The following is a 20,248-nucleotide window of genomic DNA, read 5'->3' as shown; positions in this document are numbered from 1 at the left end:
TTTGTTCACCGCTATATGGGGATATTGTGTGGAGCACAATGTGTTCTGCAAAGTCTCTCTGTTGCGCAGAGATACAGTATGGTGGATCACATATGCATAGGCAAGCACATGTTTTATTTGCTGTACAAAATAGGATTTTCCATTTCCCTGTTGTTTTTCTGTTGAGGATTTATGCATGTCTAAATATTCATGTTCCATAAAAATTCCCTAAAAACTAAACAGAGAACACAAAGGACAAAACAAACAAACAAACAAACAAACAAACAAAACAAAACCCCATTAAAAAGCACTGCACTAAAGCCATGAAAAGGTGTTTCTGATTTAAAAAAAAATAAAATAAATAAATACTGGTCCAAAAGTTCCAATAACAATTGCCTTATACACAAAAACTTAAATAAGGCTGTAAAATTCCAGTTTAAGTCGACAGTTCTGTTTGACAACACAAGCTCCTGCCGTCTAGAGTGTTTAAAACACTTATGATAATCTACGATAATCTACTCAGCCCAGACACAGCAACGCATTATCCACTCGTGTGCTAAGAACACCTCATTCAGAACTTTAAAAAATGCTAACATATTCTGAGAGCTGAGAATAGCTCCAGTGGAACATGTTATTCTCTGTCAGGCCCGACACACACACTGTCAGAAACCTAAAGAGATTTATGCAAAGAAATGAAAAGTGGATAAATAGCTACTTTAGCTCCACCTTTACCTCAGCTGGGTTAGAGGAACCTTCGTGTGAAATGGGCCAACACAACAAATCTTAAAACTATATGCAGCTGCTGTATTAAGTATCCAGGGATCAGCAGGGCAGAATAGGAAGGCTTAGACTGTGGAGAAACATTCAGTCTTCCAGTTCAGAGGTCTTAGGTTCTGTATCATGGCTGCAAAAATAACCTCCGATGGTAATTTAATGCCCCCATTGAAGTAATGCACTTTATTGCACCAGTGGATTAAGTAATGATTATTTTGCGAAATTGCAGCCACACAATGGTCAATTAATCTTTAATGAAACTGTAACTTATGAGGCAGAGCGTGGCATTGCAATAAGCAGGCAACTGCTTGCCAAGGCAGTTACAAGCCTCAGTTGTGGCCTACACCCTCCATCTATCACCATGTAAAAATAGAGCACTCTAGAAAGACACCTAATGAAAAGGCAAAGTCACAGTGCCACAGACTCCGTTTTCTGCATTCACAAAATCTTTGAGGGCCTATAGCCTCCAGTAGACGTGAAGAAAATATATCGGGACCAATGTATGCAATGAGATTAACTGCCATTTTGAGGCGCTATTTATTTAGAGCAAGCCAGGCATAGGGGTTGCAAGGCATTATGTGCACTGACAGAGCATGAAGTTGGAGGTTGTCAAATGGCTGCACGGGAATTCCAATATGCAACTTTCATTTCATCAGCAGCTCTTTAATGATGGGGAGTGTGACTCCCTCATCCAATATCTAGTATTTCCCCCAACAAATACCTGCTGTGGAGCCGTGTCGGCTGCAACTTTATAGTCCAATCGTTTTCATTGTTTTCACAGGTTACCGCATGAACATGGCAAAGCTGGGAAAGATAAATGATCAGGTTTCACTCTGATTAGGTTTTCATTTAATTTTTGTCCCAAGGACTCCAATTCTCTTACCCAGTCTCCACTGCGCTAACAAATGTTGATGGATTTAGTTTTATTGCATGACATCATTTCTATACTGGAGTGGGTGGACAAGACATCAAATTTCCAACAGTTGTGTACGTGCTCAGTGGGAGAATGTATAGGAGAGCAGGAAAGGTGAAGAAACAGGAATGAGGAGAGTGATTGATGGAGTGAATGAGAGCCAAAGGATGATTGGGTGGAGGGGTTACAAGTCAAGGGGCGTTCGTATGAGTGTGTCGGGAGTGGGAGTGAGTGTAATAAAGTAGGACAGACGAGATGTGTGCAGAAAACAGAGACCGTGAGAAGCAGACAGGGAGGCGTGGAAAGAGAAAAGACAGAAACATTGTCAGAGTGGAAACAAGAGATTGCAGGACTGATAGTACTGACCAGGGTGTCAGCATATCAAATTGTTCCTTCTGCAATAACCCGAGACAAACACATTGATGTGGGGGGGGAAAAAAGGAGAAAAAGGGAAATGTGTCTGTGTTGTTTGTAGGGTTGCGAGGGTATGAGGTATGGTTAGACAGAAGAGGGGAGGAGGGAGGGCTGAGCAATTTGGTGTTATTGTGCACCCAGCCGCTGGCACCAGCGCTGTCAGTGAGCAGCGGTGATCCGTGAACTTGCCATCTGGATTCTCCCACAAATCACATGAAAGTTTCAAGCCCAGGAATACATCAAGCTAAATGAATATTGGATCCAGAGGCCGCAGACAGGCCTGATGGAGAATAAGGCCTATGCAACCCAACTCTTTTGTGGTCAGACGTGATCCATGCATCCCCTTCACTCGCTCTATCCCTTCCTCCTTCTGTTCCCTTCATCACTGACGGGCAGCGGTTTTGATGGGGTGAGGGGGGCGAACAGAACTGACTGATATTCAAATAAAAGTAGATATTAAAAGCAAAGGTTGTTGAGTATAAAGAGCAGGGAAGGGTTTGCAAAGTTGAAAGCTTCAGATCAAAAGATTTAAAGACCCTCAGCATGACAATGGGTTTTGTCACCGTTCTCCAGTCAAGTATTTGCACATGCAGTTTTAAAATCCTCCACCTGAATTGAATTTATCCATTTAGCCAATGCTGTGTGCATTAATTGCCACATATATAATCAGTGATACAATTTGATTCCATGACTACGCCCTGAAAATGATTCATTTGTATGAAATTATATGCTTGCTTTCCCTTTCACTTCTGCAACATTATGTGGATTTTGCATAAATGAATTCCCATTTTCACCTTTGGGTGAAAACAATATGTGAGTGAAGAAAATAATGCAATCATTCGTCCTTCAATAACATGTTATGTTTTGGTTCTTGGTTGCATATTTTCTGCTGAAGTACTGTAAGTGCTCCAGAAAACCCATTAAGAAAATATTGCCTCACCAAGAAGCTGTTTCATACAACAAGGAAAAAATCTATTTAGTTTGTTTCCAATCCAGTGGCTTGTAGACCTAGGGATTTATTTTCCCAGGACGTGAGCTGAAGAGAAAGCCTTTACTGTGAAATCTCCAAGCTTCAATTCTATGAGATCCCCAGGGTTAGATATGGATTGGCTCCGAGTTTGAAAATTATTAATACCTTGTCAGTTGAGAGTGAAGGGGTACTTTGTGATTTCATCTCAAATTGGCCCCTAGATTACAATCTCAACTCTTGCAATTAGTATATAATTACCACATTGCCATAAGTATGAAGCAGATGCAAATGGAAACAGCAAAACACGTGTACGCACAAGAGAAAAAATAATCTCCACTAAATAACCCGGCACAACAACGCAGCACAGTGGGCATCAATCACTGTTATAGTATGTCGCATCAGGAGTGACCTGAGAGTTGAACATGGATGAGCTTTGAAGCACATCTTTTAGAAAAATAAATGAGTGCTCGTAACACGATGCAATCTTGGGAAGGCAGCCAACCATTTCATTTTTGTCATTTGGCTAACTTCTTTCTGCTCACAGTGAACCCCTCTTTTGGGTGCCATCCCCCTGCATTTATTATATATGTAAGGACTCACTATTTATGCTGTCTGAACACAATAAATATAAAAATATGCAAATATATACACTACCAGTCAAAAGTTTGGACACCCTTTAATATTCATTTGAATGAGAAAGTGTGTCCAAACTTTTGACTGGTGTCAAAGTGCATACACGTATGTAAAAATAAATATTTACATTTAGTTAGAAAATGAATGAAAAGATCATCCTCACTCTGTCCTTTCTGATATTCTCTTCTTTCAGGTAATTTATTTATTTATTTATTTTTTTTTTTTTTATCAGATCTTATTTTGTGCTTTTGTAAAAAAAAAACACAAAAGATAGTGTAAAAGGCAGGATGGCCGCACTTTTCAGAACTCTTTTGTGTCCAATTGCTTCATTGATTTCCACAATAAAGAAAATTGAACTGGAGCACTGGAATGCGTTCTTTTTTATTATTATTAAAATTCATATTATATTCTAGGAGAAATGGTTTAAACACATTATGCCTGACTAAACTCTCCCATTTGTCTTTGTTTCAGGTCTTCAGGTTATTTTCCCTGAATACCTTCAGGAGAAATTTGTGCAGTCAGCTCTCAGCTATATTATGTGCAATGGAGAAGGGGAATATGTGTGCCGTAACAACCAGTGCATCTGTCAGTGCGCCGAGGAGTATCCCCAGTGCAACTGTCCCATCACCGACATCCAGATCATGGAGAACACCCTGCTGGGGATGTCTGAGTCATGGGCTGCTTCTTATAAAGACTTTGAAAACTCTGGTAAGATGAAAACCCTTCACATTTTTATTTCCCATGTTCATTATCTAAATAATATTAAAATATGTCTTTTTTCTTTTATTCTTAAAAGTGGTTTTCCTTGTTCACCAAGACATAGCTTGATTAATAGTAACTAAAGATTTTGAAGTGAAAGTGGGAAGGTGGACTTCTCCTTTTTTTTTTTTCCAATGGGAAACAATGATTTCTACATCGTTGTAGGTGTTTTGGAGGTGAAAACATCTTTTATATTATGAATCCATTGACAAATACTTTTTTTTTTTTTTTTTACAAATGAGAATTTGTCGTGCATTGGGGATAGACAACTTTCGTATGTGAAAGGCTTGAATGTCACTCTAAGTTGAATGTTTTTGAATTGAATGTGTCCCTTTTTGTCCAGTAGAACAACAGAAGACAGTGGAATTTTTAGCAGAGTGAAGACAAGCGCACAACTGTGCCCAGCTGGTACATGGCAAGGCACCTTGCTCTATGTATTATTGATGTGATACACAAGTGTCCCAATAAAACCTGCCAGTAACAGATAAATATATTTATGACCCATAGAGGGAAGTTAATGTGAATCATGGAGGTCACTGAGTGCAGAACATCTTTGAAAGTGTGCTTGACAATGAAATGCAGAAATGTACCTGAAGAAGCAAAAAAGGATTAATTCAAATATATAACTTGCCTGGTGGTCAAAATAAGCAATTTAGCGAAAGAGTGAAATGGGGGAATCGAAAATTTGATCAGTTTCAGAATATCTCTGTGGAGGTTTACAGTAAACCTTTAACTTTCTCATGTTTGTAATCTTAACAGTGGATCAAAAACAAAAACTAAACGTTAAATATGTTCGTTTGTTACCACGTGTACTTAATAACATAGGGAACAATGGATTTACTCACTTGCTGCTGATTGTAAGTATGCCGTTCCAAATCGACAGCTTTTTATGTCGTCTGCCATATTTATCTGCATTGTGATATTTCTTATCAGCAATCCTTTCTTCTTCTTCTTTTTATTTATTTAACTAATCAGCTTAGTATTCTACTGGCTCACTATGACCAGTGAAGGTGGAGTGGGCCATAAATGTTTAAAAGTAGCACATAATAAAATGGTGGAGGAGCACTCATATGAAGTTACCCTAGAGAGAAAAAAAAAAAAAAACCCTCTAATACCACTGATTGGGCAAGTAACCATTATTATTACAAAAGAAAAACACTAAGAAAAGGCGATACATCCTGTCAAGACAAATTTCTCCTGCTCGTGGTAATTATGTTCAGAACCTCCCCTACAAAGACTTTCTGTTTTCTCTTGGGAGATAATTTTGGCCCAGTTTGTTGCCTTTTAAAGGGAGGGAAGAGTGACTGATGACTGATGTTACCATCCTCCACTCCCAAAGAAAATATGCAACAGTTCCACCGTAGTGAAATTACTACATGTCAGATGAATGTTCGGCTACTGTTATCATTTTTCATCAGGAAAATGTAATCACTACGACACGAGTACATGAGTACTTGCTGCTTTAGTTTTGTCATACATTATTTTCACTCCCTTGTTAGTTTTTGTTGTTGTTGTTGTTTTGTTTTTTTGCACTGCACAGTGACAACTTAAATCTTTGGTCAATAAATATTTTACAGGTATGGAAAGCCAAAAATTGTGATGTAATGGCACATGGGGTGGGTGCAGTGGAGTTAAACTGAGGGATGTAATCTTTAGGTAAGGTGTGCTGGGTGACTTGTGATAAGAGTCATTCAAAGACACAATGTGGACTTGCCTGGGAAAGGAACCTTGAAGGCTTTGGTGTTTACGTGAAAGCACTTGGCAACTATTGAGCTGGCATTGGGGGAGCGACCTGATAATGGCTCTTTCTTTTGGTTTTCCGAATCAGATCATTTTGATCGTCAGGCACCGAAGACACCCAGGTTTTGTAGGAAAAGGAAGAGAACCAGTACGTGACATCCCTGAAAACTGGGTGGAGGAATATGGCAAGTTCAAAACAGGGGAGGAGAAGGAATCTGGTTTCTTTGAAGAAAAAGAGGCAGGGGTACGCTTGACATGCCTGTAAGGAAAGTGAAGAAAATTCTGACATTTCACAGCTGCAGCAGAGAAAGATCTCTGAGCTCTGTGCTTAATGCTGTTAAACTGTCTTGGATAGGTCTGTAGGAGGCTACTGGCAGACTGTACAGATCTTTACATGTCTTCAGTGTGGGGATCTGAGTGTGAAGAAGCTTTGCATTCTCCTGGGAAATATTTGTGTTGTCCTTCTCCCCACAATAAATAGTTTAACCCTGGGGCTTGTATACAGCAGGTGTATTATTTTTGAGTTCATAACTGTGCACAGAATTTGGGCCAAGGGTGGCGTGGGGTTGTTTGTAGGAGGTCACTTCTGAGCTCGACTGGCGTTACTGCTCTATAAACATAAACTTTTTCATCGAGTTGCTTACGCAATTATTTCTATCAATGTGCTCAAACCTATTTTCACAAATAATGAGCCTCTCTGAGTCATGGATCATTGAATTAGCATGCCGAACAAAACATTTATCATCCTAGGATGTTAACCGTTGGCGTTTTAGACACATCTTCATGTGCGTTGTTGCTAAAAACTGGAGCAAGTGTTGAATACAAGGGTCAAGGAGCTGTGCTCAAGCTTTTCACTGCGAGGAGACAAGCAGAAATTTTCAGAGGTAGCCAGAAGAACACAAGGACAGTCTTCAGCACTGCTGAGAAAAAATATACTGCTCTTCAACAAGTGTGTGGGAACACAGACTAAGAGGGTGTTCACTGAACCCAAGGCCTTATATCTTTTCAAAACTCCTCCCAGCAGAAGTAACTCAAAAAAGGAAAACTCAGCTTCTTCTTCTCCAGTTTCAATGAGAATTTGAGTGATATAAAGTTCATTGTAAATTGTTATAGAAACTTCAGTGTAAATAGCTTAAATATTACTTTGAATTTATTGTCAATGGCGTAAAATACAGAAATTTTAATAGGAATTGAGGCACAGTAGTTTCATTGAAATAAATCAGTTTTATTTACTCTTCATAGCCTTCACTTTTTTCTGTCACACAGCCAGAATCCCCTTCCCATGCCTCCTTTCTCTCTTTTTGCAACCCCATCTCACTCCATCTCTCTTTGCTCTGCAGATGAGTTTAAGTCCTTCCTGAAGAGATTGCCCTCCACTCATTTCCTGCCCATCGGCAGTGTGCATCTCCTGTGGGGCAGTGACTGGGACCTGCAAGCCCGTTACAGGCTCCTCCAGAGTTCCCTGGAGATCCAGAGGCTCAAGATCCAGCGCACCGCCCGCAAGCTCTTTGGCCTCAGCATCCGTTGTCACCACAACCCCAACCACCAGATGCCTAGGGAGAGGTGGGTAGAAACGTGACCTAGATGTCTTGATGGAAATTAGATGTGGATTTGCTCGGCACACCAAACCAAAGGGGTTTATTCCTTGAAAAGCAAATGTAAAAATGTATCCCACAGAGTGTTTTTTCTCAGGGAATTCTGTTTTTTTTCCTCTCTCTCTCAGATGATGGAGGGATTTATATTGATTGTTATTTCTTGAAGCATACAAATTAAGTATTTCATCCTTTATATATTTCAACTTATGATTCTGTTGTTTCTGTCCATCAAATCAACTTAGTGCTGAGCCTTGCACATGCCGAAAGCACTCTTGCTCACTCTTGTATTTCTTATTGCAGTCTGAAAAGAAATTGTAGCTGTGGGAGTTTTCTTGATAGGTCATTGCACACATCTGTCACCACCTACTGCAGTCACAGCTTAAGAGCCTTGCTGTGGTGTCAGCAGCATTGACGACCCCCCCACCGCCCATATCAAAAAACACTGTGCAAAATATGGTATATAACTTACTAGCTGCCACATGCAACACCCCCTAAAACCGTTTAATGTAGGAAGCGTCACCATGTAAATGGAAGTCAGAATCTGTAAAATATTCATTTAAGTGGTCTGCAGATGAGCAGTTGTGAACTCTCACTGACAGAAAAAGGAGCACACCCACATTTGTGTGCGTGTTGGCAAAGGTTTGTTCTGAAGTGTTATCAAAGAGCTGCAGTATGTGCTTCCCCTTCCATGGAGCACACATCAAGAGGGCCTGATGGCACTGGAAATAAGAGCAGTGTGTTTTTTTTTGATTGCTTGTGTGAGACAGCTTTGCATCAGATGCAGGACTTATTTGTTTTAATCACCTCACTGTGTGTAAGATTTGCATGCACGTATGAGTCAGGCATGGTCCTTATCTCACAGAGGGTTCCCAAACTCATTTTGCATTCCTTTAAATGTTGTTTTGGTTTCATGACAGAATAATAATATAATAGAATTGTTTTCCAGAATTTCGAGCAATAGGAAATGCTTTACATTCTTTTGTAAAAAAAAAAATAAAAAAAGACTGGTAATTTTTTCAAAGTGTCACCAAATAAGAGATAAAATATTGTGCAAAGCTCGTCATCTGTCATTTATGGTTTCCTGTCTACCCGCCTCCTGTTTGTCCCTGATTCAAGACTCAGGCAAGCCTTCCAACGCCAACTGGGACTGTCATCACCTCTCCTTTGGGTAGCCTGTAACAGCTGATCAAAGGATGAGGGAATTGAACCAAAGATGAAGGCCCATAAAGCATCAGCCCAAGTGTCCTCAAGGTGTGTGCCAACCACCTTAGGGATGGCTTCCAGCACATCTTCAACCTGTCAGTGAGATTTCAGAAGCAGAGTGTGTGCTGATGATGATGTGAAAAACATCTTGCCCGGCCCCGGTGGCCAAGAATGGGCCCACTAGGGTACTAAATGACAGCAGGCCAGTTCCCATATGAGGGACAATTTGGATTCTCTCCAGTTCATACATCAGGTCCACAATGGGAAGGATGACATTGTCATCCAGCTGGTAGACTGTGCATACTCCCACTTGGAGAGTCACTGTTCATTGACTTCACTGGTGGTTTTCACACCATCCAGAGTCCTCTACTGGTAGAAAGCCACCACTTGGATCACAGTCTGTGGCTGGCATATAACAGTTTTTAACAGTATGAAACTCTCTGTTAGATCAACAAGTTGTAAATGCAGTGGCCCTGCAGGGACTGTACTCTCTTGCTCGAGGTTTGCCTTTAAATTTCAGACTGTAGGGACCACTCAGAGTTATGGGGACCTCTGAAATGAGCTCCACAGGTTCCCTGAAAACTCGGCAATAGTGCAGTGCTTCTGTTCAGGGGGAATATTAGAGATAAAAAAAGCCAAAATATTTGAGGAAATAGGAAATCGGCGCCCTCGTCCACAGGGCACTAGCGGTCCCTGGATGGTTTTATGAGTATGAAAATGATGTGAATCGTATTTCACCTGTAAAGTCGTATGATCTCTATGAGCGATAGGAAAACACATTTGACTGCCCCCTTCACCTCCATCATCCAAACACAGAGTGAACGGAAATTTTTTGGAAGCCTGGTGTCCCATCTCTCCTGGAGAGACTGTTCTTGCTGTGATGGCCAACAATAAAAGACAACACAATGATGAACCCAATGTTCATGACATTAGCCTAGAGATTTACTTAAAACATAAAAACTGTAGAATTAGTCTTTGGAATTTGATATGAAATATGAACAAGGTGCGTCCTGATGTCTTCTAAGTTGGCTGCTGTATTGCCATTGTGCACCTTAGTGGTTTAGAAAGTCTTCTGCAATGTTTTGGAAAGATTACACCCTGAAAGCTGGCGAGCACCAAGAACACTGTTAGGCAATTTTTCTTTCTTCTTTGGTTTGACGGCAGACAGTGATATCTTCTCATACCAATTTCAATTTCACATTGAATAGTGAAAATGACTGCCAAGGATATTTTGATGGTTCTCATTTCTGGTCTTACATAACTAAAATTTGTTTCCTTCCAAATATCTCATGGCAACACCATTTTGACATAAGAAATACTGGTATTGTAATAATGACGCAAAAACCAAGATGGCAACCCAATATTCATTTACAACCCCAATTTAACATCTGTGCAACATTACAGTCTGCTTTTCTGTCATTACCTTGATATCTGCTGCTGCCGTGGTAGAGAAATACAGAAGCTTTTCCTATGCTTTGTTGTCTAGGCAACCCAAATTACAAAGAAAATTCACTCATAACAAGGCAATCTTTTTATTTCATTTCAGTGGCCGACGAGCCAAACCACATCTATCATACAAACAATATTTGTGCATAATTGCTAATGTGTCTAAATGCAGACTATATTCATCTCATTTAAAAACAGAGCTTGTGTCCAGAGGTAGTGTAGCATGCATTCAGAGATAATGCATCCTCAATAAAGTAGGTCCTCTTTAGTTTCATTTCATTTCTTACCTACAACATTAACAAGGCGTCCATATTAAAGCAATGCTCATCTGTTTTAGTTTAATTAAATTATGGATGCAAAATGGAATGAGGGGAAATTTGCTGATGACTGAGTGCAATTATTATGATGCAAACTTGGGTTACAAAGTCAAACTTATCCAAAAAAGATTTCAAGTTTTAAATCATGTTGTCCCTCTACCAATTTGCATATTAAATAAAGTAGACATATTTACATCCGCTGAATGAAAGCTGGGCATGGGATACATTGTTTGGGTGTCTGCAATTACAACTGCATACCACTTCATCACTTTTCAGGGCTATACCTCACCATAAGGCACCCACTCATGGTGAGCGTCGTAAATTCCTGCTGTGGAAACTTTATACGTGAACTGTATCGGATTTGCTATTGCATTTCCTGTAACGAGAATAGCGGTCTGCTTCAAGTAGAATGAATGCAGCAGTTTGTCTTTGGTATAAATGATTAATAGTGACAGATATGAAGGAGCATCACACTCAGTCAAATCATTTGCATACTGGCTTTGCATTGAATTTAATTATTCATGTTCAAAGTCAAGCATATTTGCAAATATGACTGCGCCCTCCATATGATGTATTACTTTCTTCTAATTTATCTGGACTTTGACATGACTATAGTTGGTGCTTGCACATATCCTGACTAAATATGATATTGAAATTATTCTTGTGATCTCATGAAGTCATCTCATGTTGTTTTTTTCTTAATTTGTCTGTTATTGTTTTCCATGAGCAGCAGTCTCATCTTCCCTGCTCTGACTTTCTCTTTCCCTCTCTCCTTTTTCATGCTCTGAAAAAAAAAAAAAAATGGCGGCGCTCTGATGCATGGTGAATCTGAATGCTAAGGCTATTTGATGCCCAGTAAAAAAACACAGTGAGAACACAGAAAACAAACACTGTCCAGTCCAGCGTGTTTTCATTTAATTTCCCGACCGTATGTCAAATCTAAGCTAAGCCATTGCATGAGATGGTAACAAACAAAGCATAAATAAAACTGGCTGCATGGGGCACTCAAATAGTTTATTGAGGGAGGCAGCTCTTTGATAGAATGTATTTTGGGTCAGTATTTCAGATGGGATATTTCAAGAGCAAATATATTCAAAGGAAGATCATTATGACTGGGCCTGTGTCCAACGGAATAACGAATGGCCATTAAAAACAAATAATAGGAATGGTTTTATATTTGAGACACCTGTGAAACCAATTTCCTTTCTAATTAGGCAAAGATTGTATGTTCAAAACAAAAGATATTTAAAGTGGTTTGTGTATTGTCCACTGTCCTGAATTATTAGATGTCCACTGACTTCCATGCTTATTGTTGGAAAAAGAGAATCAAAAAGTCAAATGTGAGTAATGTGTCCACGCTTATTGTCATGGGACACTCTCCTGTGAGAGCGAACATTGAGTGCATAGCAATATTTTTAATTGTCACATATGTTTGTTCTCTTGCTGAATATATTAAATCACCCGAGGACTAGCTGTGCACTATTTAAGCAGGCTTCCTTGCTAAACATGGCCAATAATGGCAAGACTAGCTAGAGTTTTGACGGTCACAGAGGAAGGCTGTTGTCTTCCCTATGGCTAATCAAAAAAACCGAAAATGAACATGTTCACATACAGTAGTAATGCAGAAAATAATTATGATGGGAACAGATATTGCAGACAGCGTTACCATTCGAATGCTTCACCACTGTATACAGCAAACCGAGAGTGCTGGCACATCTCTACAGTACTTGGTAGCTCTTTTTATATTTATGCTGAAGTGGACAGCAAACACAAGCTGGAGGAAGATAACATGATACATCCATCTCTCAGAAGACACTCTGGGCCAAACCGCACCACTGCAGTGGAAAGTGATATAAAATCACAAATACACTGCCTGCACCAGGAGATTAAGACATTTCATCTCTCAGGAAGAGCCAAAAGTAGATTGCGGCGCACTACTGTGCATAAGCAAACAAGCTCAAGAAACAGCAGCTCCACGCAAGTACAGAAAAATACATGAAAAATGCACATCTGAGAGCAGTTTATATTTAAGAGTTGCCAGCTCTCATACTTTTGGCATGACTCAGAGGCTTTCAGGCTTTTTCACAGTCTGTAATGTCATGTTGCAAACAAATATCATGTCAAACAAAAACCAAAGCGTGCAACCAAGATGTGGCACTTTCTATTTGTAAGATAAAAAAGCCCTATTCACTATGTAAATCTCAAAGCAACAATTACACCCAAACCAATTACGCTCAAAGCATGCGTCCACAAACATTATATCGTACACAACACAATCAAGACGCTGCATACAAGTTAAGAGAAATAAAACCCAAAGTCACCGGCAAAATAGAAAGAGAAACTAAATTAACGGTAACAATTCTGTTTCCCTCTCATGAGTTAAGAAAAAACAAAAAACATGTCCTCTCAAATCTACCTTTTATAGGGACCATTGATGTAGTGACTAGTGAAAAAAAATAAAAAAAATGCCAATGAGAGAGCTGGAAAGATTCAATCATACCAAATGAAGGAAATGGGTACAAGCAGATTAAGCCGAGAAATGACACTTTATCTATGGAGATAAATTACACCTTTAAATACTATTGTATGAAGTTGTGTTGATGGAATATTATCAAGGCTTTATTTCTTTCTCTTTCTGATGAGCCAAATAAAAAAAAACAAACAAAAAAAAAAAAACACACACACAACACAAAACTATCAAATGCATCACTGTACATGAAATTATTCAGGCTGCAGAGCAGACAGTGTGTAATATATTCTGTAACTGTATTTTTTCCCCTTACTTAAGTGACTAAATCTTTATTCTACTTAATATATTTTGGGTTGCAAATGCACCGACTATTTGTTATGCAAATGTGTTTTCCCCCCCAGAGCTCCAATAACCTGTTCACTCAAACGCAAATGCACAGCTCACTTTAAGTGGCCGTTGCAGTCGACAAAGGAAGAAACCAGATGACCTACTATGAAGATTGACAAAGTTTGCGTTGGAAGGAGGTTGGGATGACTTGTGTCCTTGTTAAAATGTTGATTTTAAGAAGGGCACACAAAATGATTCCATGCTCAATTTCATTCTTCCAGCATTGTACCATAACAGCATTAGTTCTGGTCACTTTACCCTGCTGTAACTGTTCCCTTTCCCCTCTCCCATTAAACCATACCATAGAGCAACATGCAATTTGAGGTTACCCAATGTTCCCGAGGAAAGCATAAAGCATCACGCTATAGTGACACTTTATTTTCATTCATTTCAAATGAGCATAATTCAAATTTTCAGCTTCAGTACACTGTGTAAGTTGACTTCCTTTTAGAGCGTGCAACCATTTCGCATTGCTTGATTTGAAATGGACACCAATTTGCCGATTGCTCTGAATTTAATTTCTGCCATTCAGTGACCCCTGAATATTGTGACATCATTCTTCATAATCGGGTTTTGTTTTGGGGAAATAAAGGTCAGATCATTTTCAGTGTCTAATAACGATCTGTTCTGGGCTCATTTAGGGTATAGCTCAGGGGTTAGGGTGGCCTGCTGAGAATGCGATGTCATCCATCACAGTTAATACTCAGGTTCATTAACATGTCAAGCTAACCTTGACTAGCCCTCGTCTCTGAAAAACCTGGATTCAGAATTAACCTCCCACAGTCAGAAAATAAGTTCAAGTACTGTCAAGATGACAAGAAAAGATGCCTTCGGGGAAATGAAGAGACAAGATAAGAATAGCAAGTAATGTCTCCCACTTGAGTAAAATAACCCAGGTCCTCCTTGGTGAAGGGAAGAAATCCTCCTATTCACTGACTAGATATTCCAGATGTACATTATCAATGTACGGTATTATATCTATTCTTCACATGTTTAATGTGTTTTAAGAGTTTGAAGAAAATCATCAAGCTGGGTCAACCTGCTAACACTTAACTACTTTACAGGAATCCACCCCAGTTAACGTTTTTTTTTTTTCTTCTTTCCACTTACTGTATGATATTGCACCTTTGAATAGTAGCGCATTGACAAGGTAAAAAAAAAATAAATAAAATAAACAACTTACATTTAAATAGAATAAGATGCTGTTCAACAATACATTGTAAAAATCAGTTCTTCTGGGAAAAAATAGAGGTTACAGAAACACAATATGTTCTGGAAGATTTGCCAGCAGTAATTTATTCCATAGACCATTTGCAGCAAAATATATTTACTGACATTTAAGTTTAATTTTCCATCTAACCACTTTTAATGCCTATATCCCATTTTTTCATTTTTTTTTTCTTTCTTTTTTTTTTTTTTTGTAGATCTGTGATGCAGTGGCTCAACAGGGTTCAGTCCTTCCTCTACTGCAATGAGAATGGCTTCTGGGGGACCTTCCTGGAGAGCCAAAGGACATGCGTGTGCCACACAGGTGTAACTCTGTGCCAGCGACCCATCCCTTGTGTCATAGGTGGCAACAACAGCTGTGCCATGTGCAGCTTGGCTAACATCTCACAATGTGGCTCGTGCAACAAGGGCTACAAGTTGTACCGCGGCCGCTGTGAGCCTCAGAATGTGGACTCAGAACGGAGCGAGCAGTTCATCAGCTTTGAAACTGATCTGGACTTTCAGGACCTAGAACTCAAATACCTGCTGCAGAAAATGGACTCACGACTGTACATTCATACTACTTTCATCAGTAATGAGATTCGTCTAGAAACATTCTTTGACCCTCGATGGCGTAAGCGCATGTCCCTGACGCTCAAAAGTAACAAAAACCGAATGGACTACCTCCACATGATAATCGGCCTCTCAATGAAGATCTGCCAGATGAGAAATAGCAGTATTGACCCCATGTTCTTTGTTTATGTCAACCCCTTCAGTGGTAGTCACTCAGAAGGCTGGAGCATGCCATTTGGTGAACATGGTTACCCACGCTGGGAAAAGGTACGACTGCAGAACTCCCAGTGCTTCAACTGGACGCTCCTGCTGGGCAACCGGTGGAAGACCTTCTTTGAGACAGTGCACATCTACCTTCGCAGCCGTGCTAAGATCCCAACTGGCCTGCGCAATGACACGGGACAGGGCCCAGTGGACCTCGCAGACCCAAATAAGCGCCAGATCTACATAAAAATATCTGACATCCAAGTGTTCGGCTACAGTCTGCGTTTTAATGCCGACCTGCTCCGTAGTGCCGTGCAGCAGGTTAATCAGTCGTACACACAAGGAACTCAGTTCTACTCATCCTCATCTGTTATGCTCCTGCTACTGGACATTAGGGATCGGATTAACCGCCTAGCTCCTCCGTCTGCACCTGGTAAACCCCAGCTGGACCTCTTCTCTTGTATGCTAAAGCATAGGCTCAAGCTCAACAACAGCGAAATGATTCGAGTAAATCATGCCTTGGACATGTACAGCACAGAGATACTAAAACAATCAGATCACCTGACTGCTAAACTCTGCTGAACATAATAACATTAAATTAAGGACAGCAAACTGCACACAAACAACCCAACAAATGAACTATAAAGGGATATTAATATTAATTTTGTTTTCTCTTTTTCATTTTTGGACCTTTTCTGCCTTTTGATGTAATATTAACTTTGTAAGCAGAATTCTTAAAGAGAAAAAGGAAAAAGGCAGTGATGAAAAGCATTTCAGGCGGATAAAGAAGATTAATGGAACCACTATAAAGACTGTATCATATTTGTCCCAGCATGTCTGTCATTCCCTAAACGAACTTAAAAGAGAGAGAGAGAAAAAAAAAAAAAAAAAAAGAAATATTAAATCTACGTACTGGTGAAAAAGAGGCCTTGATTTTACTCTGAGGGATCAAAGGTTATATCTGAAACTGCCATTCTTTACCGAGAAAAAAACAAAACAACACATTTTTAAAGGAATACTGACATAACACAAGGGCAGAACAGATATCCTTTTATTTCCGCTAATGTGCAGAATATTTCAGACATAATGGACAATTTAATATTAAAGATGTTTATACATTGTAAGGATTAAATAGCCCTAGAGAATAAGTAGTCAACACATTACTTATAGACTCTTTATTACATTTCAAAACCCACAGTGAATCTGCATTGCTCTTTGGGAGTTATGGGGCACTCTGTCATTGTTCTGACACATAAGGCACACAGCAGGGCAGTAATGGATAGTCATGTCAAATAACAAAAGCCAGCTGTTTATATATACATATATATGTGGGTGAATGTGTGTGTATGTGAGTGTGCAAGTGTGCACATACATTTTTTTGGCTTGACGCTTATTGCTGTTTGTTAATTGAATGTGTCATTTGAGATTGACTCCAGTCTAAGCTGAATCTTGCAGTTGGAGCGCTTCTTCCCGTGTTTGAAATTCGAGCTGTGTTTTTCACAAGGCAGTACCTCCTGGTGCGTGAGTGCAATATTGTGGTCTGAAGATTTAACAATCAATGCTATTTTGTACAGCTTTGCGAAATGTACATGTTGTGACTGCTGATTTGTGGAGCTTTTCAGCACCAAGAGCAAAATGTAAACATTTATCATTCAGGCGCATTCGCAAGACAACTTAAAGCCATACACTCCCCTGAGGTAGACATCTGCAAGACATAAGGTCCGTCACTGTTTCACTTATACTTACTTCATGACATGGAGAGAGAAAAAAAAAAAAAAAAAAAAAGAACATTGTCCATTTGTATGTTTTCCTTTTGTTCCCTCAGTTAATTTCAGATAAGATAGACAGCAAAGTGGCAGATGATGAGAAAGGGGGGTGTTTTCTGTTGGATAAGAATTGTGTTGAAAGCCATTGAATTTCGATGTTGTGTAACAGGAAGAAAAAAAAAAAGAAGAAGAAGAAGAAATTGCTATATTAAAGCTGAAAATACCTTTTTGGCAGCGAGTAATCTGTAAGCTTTTATGCCTACATGTAAAAATGTCTATTTTTTTCTTTTTCCAAATATGAAATTCAAATTTCTTTGCATGTTGCTGGATACATCAACAGAGCTGCAACTTTTAACACCTGCAGTCATCAACCTTAAATATGAAACACTACCTACAGTATGTATTTTGGGTCACGCTTTATTTGGGTAACCTGATGCTGAAACATTGCCATTACTGATTACTTTTTGTAGGTCATTACTTGCATGTTTGTTAACAACAACAAAGGCAAGGTTCCCCATTTTGTACAACTTAGCTTTCTTCACTTCGTGTTCAAACTTAATGAAAAAAAAAAAGAAAGAAAAAAAGGGCAAACATTAATTTTTCCACCATGTCACCTTAACTCTGGAAGAACCTTCATTTTCAGTGTAAAAGCTGTCAACCCAGTTGCGAGCTTTTAGAATAGCATCTAAAAAAAACCCATACTTTTCCAGTTTTTCCTCTCGTTTCTTGTGTCTGTTAGTCTATTGATGTGTCTGTTGTTTGGTTGCTTTTGGTATTTTTTATTTAATTTTGTGTATTTTTAATAATTGTTGTTATGAATTCTTCAAAGAATTCAGCACCTCTTATACAATGGTCAAAGTTTGAAGCAACAAATTGCATCAGCCCTGGAAAAAGACTTTAGGGACATACAGTGGCTTAATAAAGTATACAGATCGGCTAACTTTTTGCACACTTTATTGTGTTATCGATAAAAAAATTTCCATCTACACTACAATGTACACTCAGTAACCCATCATTTTAAAGTTCCTAAATATTTTAGACATTTCTACACAAACGGAAATCTCTCATTTATAAAATTACATTTTGTTCTTGTGATTAGGTACATTGTTACCTTTCATTTTTTCCTGAGATGTATCTGCTACTTCGTTGGAGCCTATCTGTGTCAAGTTTAATTAATTGGCCAAGGTTTACAGATCCACTCAAATATATGTGTATAAAGAGAGGGAGGGAGAGAATCCTGTAATACAGACTGCAGTACAAAATCCCGGCAAAGGTATAAAATAATTTCAGAAATTCAAAGTGTTACCAGGAACATGGCATCATCTAGTGACTGAAATGGAAGAATGAACCACATTGAAGGACTCATCCTAAAGTTGGTCATCTAGCTAAACTGCCTAGATGGGTCTTGGTTAGAACTCTACCAGGTCTTCTGAAGTCCTCTGTAGAGATGGGAGAACCCGCCAGAGGAATTTATTGTCCAGTAGCGACATGGAAATCACTCTGAGTAAAAGACAATTGCAACTTTCTGAGCTAAAAAACTGAAACCTTTGGGCACAAATCCAGGCACTGCATCTGATGAATGCCACTCTGTTCATACTTAGAGTGAAGCATGGTGGTGGCAACATGAGTGGCAACAGAGACAGGCAGACAGGTCAGAAAGATGAATACAGCAAAGTACAGAGAGTGGACAGGTTTGGCAACAGTTTATCTGTCAGCACAAGCATTGACCCCAAGCATAAGGCCAAGGAAGTGTTGGAGTAGCTTCAGGACATGTTTGACTTAAGCCCTGTACAACATCTGTTTGGAGGCCCGATGATGGCAGTTCAGACATCGAATTTGATTTGGTTGGAGAGGGGCTGTTGGGGCATAGGGACAAAAAAGTTGTGAACAAAGACTGAACTACCACAGTTTTCGAAAAACATGATGAATGCCTGAAGACTTTTGCAAAGCACTGACGGGCAGATTTTGGTGCTTATGGGTTATTGAGTGTAGATGAGAGTGTGGAAAAAAAGTGAAGGGATCTTACCACTTTTCTGAAATCACTTAATCAGAATCATATCTGACTTTGTGTGACAATGATTGTCCTGTTTTACTGTTGTCAAGTCTTTTTGTGAAGCTCTTTTAATACTCGAGGTGCTTTATAAATAACAACCTAGTTGCTCATTTATTAAGTAACAGTGTAATAATGTATCACTACAAAATCTAATGAATTTCAGGTGGCTCAGTTGTTTGCAAAATTCGCTTACTTTTAATGTATGTTTGTCCATATGTGGTGGCCAGTTTAGGAAGCCAAGGCTCAGCTTGCCAGACTCAGCTCTTTGTTGCAGAACCCACAGTTTTTTCATTATCAGGTTAATGCTTCCATACCTTTACTGCTTTCAAAGAGTGACCGGTCATCATTTTAGTAATGTTCTTTAAAATTTGCAAAGGATGACAGCGCTGGAGCAAAGTAAATAAAAGCCACAAGGAAAAATTGTGTCTGGTCCAGTAGCTAGAATTAAAATGTACTGCATTGTGACTAAGCATCTATTTGCGCAACTGTGGTCATTGAGTTGCTTTCTGCTGTGGCCAGTGCAAACATTTGTCTGGAGGGCGGACAAAGTGGTAGCATTGTGGGAGTTCATCCAACTCAACAGTTTTGAGCTTCTTCGCTTGCTAACTTAACATTATAGTGCTTTACAATTTTGCAAAAAATCAAAAATAAAAAAATAAAAAAATGTTAGCATCTGCTGCTAACATTTGCATGCCAACAGTATCTCATAACAGATTTCTTTAAAATGAAATTGAGCTAAATCTGATATCCTGGTGCTGAGCCCAGATTACCAAAACCTTGTGATGAATAGAAATGCAGTAAATAGGGGAAGTGATTGTTCAGCATCAACATTGGAGTATCCAAATG

General features: G+C 39.2%; 1 protein-coding gene across 1 annotated transcript in view; it reads left to right on the top strand.

Annotated features, from left to right (window-relative positions):
- Positions 1-16,165, top strand: part of brinp1 (bone morphogenetic protein/retinoic acid inducible neural-specific 1) — a 71,938-nt gene extending 55,773 nt beyond the window's left edge. Inside the window, exons 5-7 of the mRNA XM_029516225.1 lie at positions 4,155-4,391; positions 7,523-7,745; positions 15,025-16,165. Coding sequence (XP_029372085.1) covers positions 4,155-4,391; positions 7,523-7,745; positions 15,025-16,165 — 1,601 coding nt within the window. The remainder of the gene's footprint in view (positions 1-4,154; positions 4,392-7,522; positions 7,746-15,024) is intronic.
- Positions 16,166-20,248: the final 4,083 nt, after the last annotated feature.

This window comes from Echeneis naucrates, chromosome 12, assembly GCF_900963305.1.
Source record: "Echeneis naucrates chromosome 12, fEcheNa1.1, whole genome shotgun sequence".
In the NCBI taxonomy this organism is placed as follows: domain Eukaryota; kingdom Metazoa; phylum Chordata; class Actinopteri; order Carangiformes; family Echeneidae; genus Echeneis; species Echeneis naucrates.
Note: the sequence above shows the minus strand (reverse complement) of the source record. Positions and strands in the feature narration are given on the sequence as shown.